The sequence below is a fragment of the Mus caroli genome, unplaced genomic scaffold (genome assembly GCF_978045245.1).
Source record: "Mus caroli unplaced genomic scaffold, Mus_caroli_1 scaffold_9, whole genome shotgun sequence".
Lineage (NCBI taxonomy): Eukaryota > Metazoa > Chordata > Mammalia > Rodentia > Muridae > Mus > Mus caroli.
In genome coordinates this window covers 39,380,501-39,388,414 of record NW_028227264.1, presented here as the reverse complement: position 1 = coordinate 39,388,414, position 7,914 = coordinate 39,380,501, and the positions used below count along the sequence as shown (strand labels likewise).

The 7,914-nt window shown below is 49.2% G+C and overlaps 1 protein-coding gene across 1 annotated transcript; it reads left to right on the top strand.

Moving 5' to 3' along the window:
• Window positions 1–5,594: 5,594 nt before the first annotated feature.
• On the top strand, window positions 5,595–7,886 carry Gpr6 (G protein-coupled receptor 6). The gene is made up of 2 exons (XM_021175102.3): window positions 5,595–5,756; window positions 6,280–7,886. Exon 2 carries the CDS (start codon window positions 6,299–6,301, stop codon window positions 7,388–7,390), a length of 1,092 nt encoding a protein of 363 aa, XP_021030761.1. The 5' UTR covers window positions 5,595–5,756; window positions 6,280–6,298; the 3' UTR covers window positions 7,391–7,886.
• The last annotated feature ends 28 nt before the right edge of the window (window positions 7,887–7,914 follow it).

Sequence of the window (7,914 nt, the reverse complement as noted above, 5' to 3'; positions counted from 1 at the left end):
TGATAGGTTTATTTAGCACCCATCCTGTGCCATATCACAGTAATAGGAAGATTAATCAACACTGTCGAATTACCCCAAGAGTCTGATAACCTGACTAGCAATCTTATTTGGCTGATGAAAATATTGACAGGTTAATTACTTTCAAAATTTGTCTTCATGGTAACAATGTATCTTAAAAGCAACCCATGAAACATAAAATGTTTATCTATAATGCTACCAGTAGTTATAGTGGGGCTGGAAATTTTCACCCCTGTCATTTTGGATCCATTACTCAAGAGGTAACCCCCCCTCCCGCAAGCTTTTATGTATGCACAGGTTTGCACACAATGATGGATGTTAGCCTGAAAGGGTCAGTAACTAGTTACAAGTCTATCTAATTGCTCAGTGGTGAGCAACCCACATCTACCTTAGCTGTGCCGTGTGTCCTAACAGCAGCCTGTCTTTCTCATGAAGCAGAGGCCCTAGAGGACCCTGGAATGGGAAGGGAATCCTCTGTATTTTATTTTTATGGTTCAATTCCAGCCAGTGGTGCTTCCCTACCCTCCGAAGGAAAGTTAAAGGGACCTAGACTGAAGACTATGAGGGGGTCAGCACCACCCCTGGCACACAGGGAATCCCTATTCTAGAGGGCAGAGCCAACCATAATAGGTTTGCTCCTTGCATGGCTTACCAGGTGGATCTGCTCAGGTCCCAGACAAAAAGAAAGAAGCAGATTAGCGTCCAGAGGACACAAGGGCCTCCCTCCCTCAAGGGGAAAATGAGAAATACCCGCTCTTCTCCCCATTGACAAGTCCTGGCCCTGAAGGAGCCCTTAGTAAATACCATCTCCAAAGGAAAGGAACCCAGTCTAGACGAAGGCTCCTTGCCTGTGCCCCAGGTGCACTGGAACAACTCCTTCTACCCCACTGAACCCGAGCTGCTCCAGGAGCAAAGATAACAGCCTCTAATTCCATGTGATTGTTTCAGAGAATAAAACGAGACAATGAGTATGAACCCACAAGTGTCAAAGCACTTTCAATATGTAGGGCACAGGGTAGACTGCGTCTGCATTTCTTTGCAAATATACCAGTAGAACATCCTCACATACAATATAAGAATCCAACGCATCACCTAAGAAGGAAGGCTATACAGTTTTCTATACAATTCAATATTTTTACTCTCTTTTTAAAAATGTGTGGCCTTAAAGACATTGCTTCTCCTGACTGTTTTTTTCATGAAAAAAAAAAAAAGCACCAACTCCGTTGAACTCAACTCTAAGCTGCTCCACACAGGATTCGGTCCACTGTTGCATTATTCCTAACATCATTGTCCTGAGACCATGAGGTGGTACTGACCTCCAAGGACATCTTCACTGTAGAGCAGAGACTACCCACTTGGCACAAAGAAAACACAGCCTTGACGGGTTTGGACATTCTGAAGGAGTGGGTATCTTGCACTGTGGTCCTCCCTTCTCCCTGGCGGCTGTTGGCTACTACTAGCCCATGAGGAGAGAGGGGCAAGAGTCAGTGGACAGGGTGAATAAAAGGCTGTATAGTTTTGGGGGAAGGGAGTAGGGGTTTCTAAAGTAGGTAAGTATCATTGGCTAGGGCTTAGAGTGCAGAAGAATGCTTCATTTGCACGGGAGAGGCATTCCAGGATTTCTAGGTTCTTACCTGGAGAAAGGAAGTCAAATTTGTAATCTCATCTAGGCTACATGGCATTCCATAGGTAGAGAATGTAGGTGTCGGGCTCCCCAGACAGAGAAGAGGGAGCCCTGCTACGAAAATGGAGTCAGTCCTCCATCTTATGTGGAGCTCAAGAGAGCTGTCCAGACAACAGAGAATGTGGACCTTCAGCAGCAGGGCCCAGCACTGCATTGTGACATACTTTTGATGCCCCAGAATGAGAAGATATTTGGACATGGGTGAAAACTGATAGGATATTTCTCCACTGCCAGTGATATAAGCCAATTTAAGCCAGATTAGCTTATATTAAAGGCAGGTTTATTGGGAAGTGCTCTTGAGCAAGGGCCAAATTTGAACCAAGGACCAAATTGCCATGGGGAAATGGGGTGGCGGGTAGGAGAAGGAAAGAGAAAGAAAAAGAGAGAAAAAGGTTTGCTTGCAAAGAGAGAAGAGAAGAGGAGAGAGAGAGAGACAGAGACAGAGACAGAGACAGAGAGACAGAGAGAGACAGAGAGACAGAGACAGAGAGTCAGAGAGATAGAGAGACACAGAGAGAGAAAGACCAAAATATTTGGATTATATAAGGAGGAGCCTCTGGGGGGGGGGAGGCTGCCCAGACCCTGGGATGGAAATTTCAGGGTTGGGGGACACAGTATACCAGGTAGGGACTGAGAGATGTTGGGAGAATCAGGAGGCCAGGTCTGCTTTGGTAAAATATGCACCTCAGTTCCTTGTCCCCAGATAGAAACCAAACAATAACAGAGAAATAAAGAAGACACTGAAAATAAAATTCACCCGTCTCAACATGCATCCTCAGAGAATCATACTCCAGTCAACATCCTGGGCCTGGACTCAGTAATCTTTTGTGACTTCTGCCTTTTCTAGGAGTTGCCTTTCTCAATAAACAGTCTCAAATATCCCATCCAACAGTTTCTATCTTCCTGACTGTCAGGACAAGGACCAGGAGCCACCAGATAAACCTTAGACTTTCCAGGAAAGAACTGAATTGCTTGCCTCTAAGAACCAGCTCTCTCCCTCTCTTTCTCCCTCTCCCTTACCCCTCTCTCATTTGTGTGTGTGTGTGTCTGTGTGTGTATGACTGCAGATGTCCAGAGGTGAGGCAGATCAGCTACAGTTTTATAAGATTCTAAAGTTTGTCTAAGTGAAGCTCTGATCTTATTAAACCAATTACTTGCAAAGACTTGAGCACTGAGTGGGTACACCTTGGAAGTGGCCAGGAGTGGCCAACGTTTACTACTTCCTGACGAGGCAATTCTTCTAGATTGAGATTGAATCAAGTGTCAGCCTTCAGCATGGTACAGAAAGGAGGGTGAATGTAGAAGACTAAAGATCTGCAGAAAAGCTTTTGTTTAGTGGGAGAAACCAGAAACTACACTCATGGAGTGACTTGTGGCTGGCTTGCTGCCAAAACTCCTTTCTTGCACCTATTATGAACTGTGTGGTGCTGTCTCAGAATTCACTGTACACTTACCTGGAAGGGGAAGCTCATGATTGTCTCCACGAGTATTCTCAGACTTGGCTGTACAGGTTGCAAATAAAATGCCTAGGCATCAAATAAAATGCATAGGCATCACTTCAGATCAAATAAATCAATCCCTGGGCGAGGAGTCCAGAGACGGGGGGCTGGGAGGGAGCAGCTTTCCAGGTAGTTCTGACGCACAGTGAGGGTTGAGAGCCACTGAAATAGGCTGAGATGGGAAAGATGTTAGTGGGGACAAGAGGGCGGGGATGACAGATGAGACAGCATCTCGGACAGAGCAAGCTTGCCCATGCTCACACTGGTGAGTGCTGCACTGTGAAGAAGCAGAGGCTACAGTGGGCCTGTCACTGGATTGCTTATAATAATGCAATACAGTTGTGTGGAGTGGGGAGCAGGGACTGTTTCTGATGCTTTTGCCTGCTTTTGGGTCCCTTGTCCTCGTGCTTGGTTGCCTTGCCCAGCCTTAATATGAGAGGAGGTGCCTAATCTTAGTGAAACTTGATGTGCCACGTTTGGTTGATATCCCTGGGAGGTCTGCCCTTTTCTGAAGAGAAACAGGGGAGTGGATGGGGAGGGAGGAGGTGGAAGGGAGAGGGAGGAGGTGAGGGACAGAGGGGTAAGGTTAGCTCAGATCCATTCTCTGTAGGCTGGCTGTGAAACTGTAACAGACTTGAACCTCTCCTGCCAGGCATGTGCATCTTTTGGCGTTGCAACAGTGTTATCATTTATGATGTTCATGCTTAAGAACCACGTGATCAAGCTCCAAGGGGGAAAATCACACACACACACACACACACACACACACACACTCATAATAAGATGTTGTGTTGGCCTGCATTTTTAGCTGTCTTGGCCATGTGTGAGGATTTGTGCCTATACCCTACAGAATCATTTGCAAACTTTGCAGTCCTCGTGCTAAGGCAGCGGTTTGACAGTTCAGTTGACAGCTCTGAAGCAAAGTTCTCGGCTCTGACTTGGCAGTCTTCCACTGAAACTCAGAAACGTGAAGCTTCACTGAGTTTTACGTTCATGACAATGGTGGAATGTGTTAAGTCTCGAAACCCCCCAAATGGAGGGTAAATTCATGCATAGCCCAGCATTAGCTATTGCCATGAAGAACTGAGCATTCTTAGGCATGAGCCATCTCCCAGGTAAGTTCAGGTGCACTGAGGCAGGAGCAGGGGTGGTTTGGGAGGTCCTGTCTATAAAGTAGCCAACACAGCATCCCCATGCTCCCCCAGACTATGGGCCTGCTGAGTCTCTCTCTCTCTCTCTCTTCCCCCATCTCCTCATCTCCTTCTTTACATCCCTAGAGCTATATGCACTGGCTGGGAGGAGGCAAGAAGCACCTACAATGTGCGTTGCTTTTTTTCCACTTTGTCTAAACCATGTAATGTGTGAAGGCCACAGCAGTGGCCCCAGTCCAGCATTGTAATAGCAGTGTGTATTCATTTCTTTTAGAGCCTCTTACAGAGTCAGCTGGGTTAGCTTTTGGCCCAAGTACAGCTATTGGAGATTCTGTCTGGTTACAAAGGAAAGAAACAAATACTTGCATTTTTACTGACAAACCAAAACACCTTTGAACCAAAAGGGTGATTTATCTGGGCTGAAAATAAAACCCGTGCCTACTGAAGTCTTGTGCAGCTGACTTATCACTATTTTGGTCCTATAATTTGTTTTATAAGGTAGTAATTAGCAGGGCAAAGTCTGTTGCCAGGAAAGTAAATCACATTTTGCTGTTTTCTTCTTTTCTAACAAGACACAGACCTTGTCTTCAGTTAAAGAGCAGTTGCAAGGGCAGAGATCAGATCGTGGTGGAACCTGCAGGGGAGGGCTCAGAAAGATAACGGGGACGGGGCGGGGAGGATTCCTCGGGTAAATCTCTGGAAAAAGAAACGGTTTCCAGTCTTGTCCTTTTATCTTGTCTTTTCTCTCGGCTCTGTGTTTCTTCCCTGGCTATAGCCAAGTGGCACAAATGCTATAAACACTCTTACAAAGAGAACTTTTCTCTCTCTCTCCTTTACAGATGCCCCAACCGCCCCTTCTCCGTGGCTTCTTCGTTTCAGTGGTCCTTGGCTCTGGCCTTTGCTATGTGGCTTATTGTCACTCACCCCTCGCCTTCCTTTTCCAGCTCACCCTCTTTCGCCCGGCCTCAGGCTCTCTTCAATCTTTTCTCTCTCTCTCCTCTCAGCCCCATCCCATTCCTGGAGGTATCTGGACTGGTAGAGACTCTGGCTTCTCCTTCCTTCTGGATCTCTCTGAAATGTTTCTGTGAGGGGTGGGGAGACGTCAAGAAGGATTGGTCTGGCGGGTGTGGCTAGTAATGCACTGAAACCAGAACCCAGAGCCTGACGTCACCGGGCCCCGCCTGTCAATCTCGGGCAGGCGCGCACCTCGCAGCTTGCAGCCTGCCATCTCTGCCACTGCCTCTCACTCGCAGCGAAGGTGGCTCAGCGACAGGAGACCAATACTTTCCTCTTTGACGCGGGACAGCCTCCTGCAGGCAGCTGCTCGGACCGCGCAGGGAGGATAGCCAGGCACACAGCCGCGGAGCGCATGACCAGAGACTCCCGGGATCCCTGACTCCCTAGGTGAGCAGCGGGCTCCTAAGGGTACTTTGAGCTTCTGGGGAAGGCGAGGGGGTAAAAGGCAGTCCCGGAGTGAGTCCGTCCAGGAGTCAAAGAATTGGAGCAAAGCTTGACCACTGCACCTTAGCAGATTTCCCCCTTAGCCTTTCAATCCCCAGTTCCAGACCTGGGGTCTCTGGCTCTCAAACTTCTCTTTCAGGACCGCGGACAGCGGCTTTGCCCAGCTCAGGCTTGCAAAGAGATGACTCTCTAGGTTGATTTGTTTTAGGATGTTCATGCATGCTAGTGCGTAGTGGAATCTATCTATGCACCTCTGCCAAAGCTCAGAAACCCCGTGTATTCCGTTCATTCATCCACTCAACAGGTGCTTATTTATTGGGGTTCTCACTTTTTCCCCACTTCCCCCACTGCGCTCCGTGCGTGTTCCTTAGGTGAGATACGCAATTTAAGTGAAGCAGTTAGAGCGGGGAAAGTTCATCGTTAGCTTGGACAGTGCACCTGACAATCTGCGGTCCCTTTTGTGCAGGGAGCAACATCTAGCGGCGATGAACGCTAGCGCCGCCGCGCTCAACGAGTCCCAAGTGGTGGCAGTAGCGGCCGAGGGAGCGGCAGCTGCGGCTACAGCAGCAGGGGCACCGGACACCGGCGAATGGGGACCCCCAGCAGCATCCGCAGCGCTGGGAGGCGGCGGCGGACCTAACGGGTCACTGGAGCTGTCTTCTCAGCTGCCAGCAGGGCCCTCGGGACTACTGCTTTCGGCAGTGAATCCCTGGGACGTGCTGCTGTGCGTGTCGGGGACTGTGATCGCAGGCGAAAATGCGCTGGTGGTGGCGCTCATCGCGTCCACTCCCGCGCTGCGCACGCCCATGTTTGTGCTCGTGGGTAGTCTGGCCACTGCTGACCTGTTGGCGGGCTGTGGCCTCATCTTACACTTCGTGTTCCAGTACGTGGTGCCCTCAGAGACTGTGAGCCTGCTCATGGTGGGCTTCCTGGTGGCGTCCTTTGCCGCCTCAGTCAGCAGCCTGCTTGCTATCACAGTGGACCGTTACCTGTCTTTGTACAACGCGCTCACCTACTACTCGCGCCGGACCCTGTTGGGCGTGCACCTCTTGCTAGCAGCCACCTGGACAGTGTCCCTCGGGTTGGGGTTGCTGCCTGTTCTAGGCTGGAACTGCTTGGCCGACCGCACGTCCTGCAGCGTGGTGCGCCCCCTGACACGCAGCCATGTGGCGTTGCTCTCTACTTCCTTCTTCGTGGTCTTTGGCATCATGCTGCACTTGTACGTGCGCATCTGCCAGGTGGTCTGGCGCCACGCCCACCAGATCGCTTTGCAACAGCATTGCCTAGCACCGCCCCACTTAGCAGCCACCAGAAAGGGAGTGGGGACTTTGGCCGTGGTGCTAGGCACTTTTGGGGCCAGCTGGCTGCCCTTCGCCATCTATTGTGTGGTGGGTAGCCAAGAGGACCCGGCCATCTACACTTATGCCACCCTGCTGCCTGCCACCTATAACTCCATGATCAATCCCATCATCTATGCCTTCCGCAACCAGGAGATCCAGCGTGCCTTGTGGCTCCTGTTCTGTGGCTGTTTCCAATCCAAAGTGCCCTTCCGCTCCAGGTCTCCCAGTGAAGTCTGAAGGGCTCCTCCGTGTTCCCACACAAACACCACGAACCCAACATGCCAGCCTTTGGTGAGCGTCAAGGTGCCTGCTGATGAACTCTTGAGGTCTCAGCGGTGCAAATCTGACTCTTCTGGAGCAAAGGGACTGAACGTGAACGCAACGAACTGACTCAGACAAAGAGGCTTGTTGGCATTTTACATATACAGTGTATACATGTGTACATATATATACAAATCTTTGTATCTTCTGGAGGTGTTCATGACCTGGAGCTTCCTGTTCTGTGAAAACCAAACAAAATGTGGTTGTATACTCAATCGTACATCACATTTGTCAAGTGAAGACATTCCAATACTGCTTAATAATAGCACTTTATTTTTAGCTGCTGAAATGCCAAGACAGTGTTGCCATCCCCAAGAGCAGGAGAAAGGGAGTCTAAGATGTATTTTTGTTGTATGTGATAGAGTATTTTGCTGCACATGCGTCAGTAAACTACAACATATTTTGTACACAAATAAACACATTATAAAAATATAATCTTG

Bases quoted from the DNA above. Each gene is read 5' to 3' on its own strand.
- Gpr6 (XM_021175102.3), top strand. From the start codon at position 6,299: ATGAACGCTAGCGCCGCCGCGCTCAACGAGTCCCAAGTGGTGGCAGTA.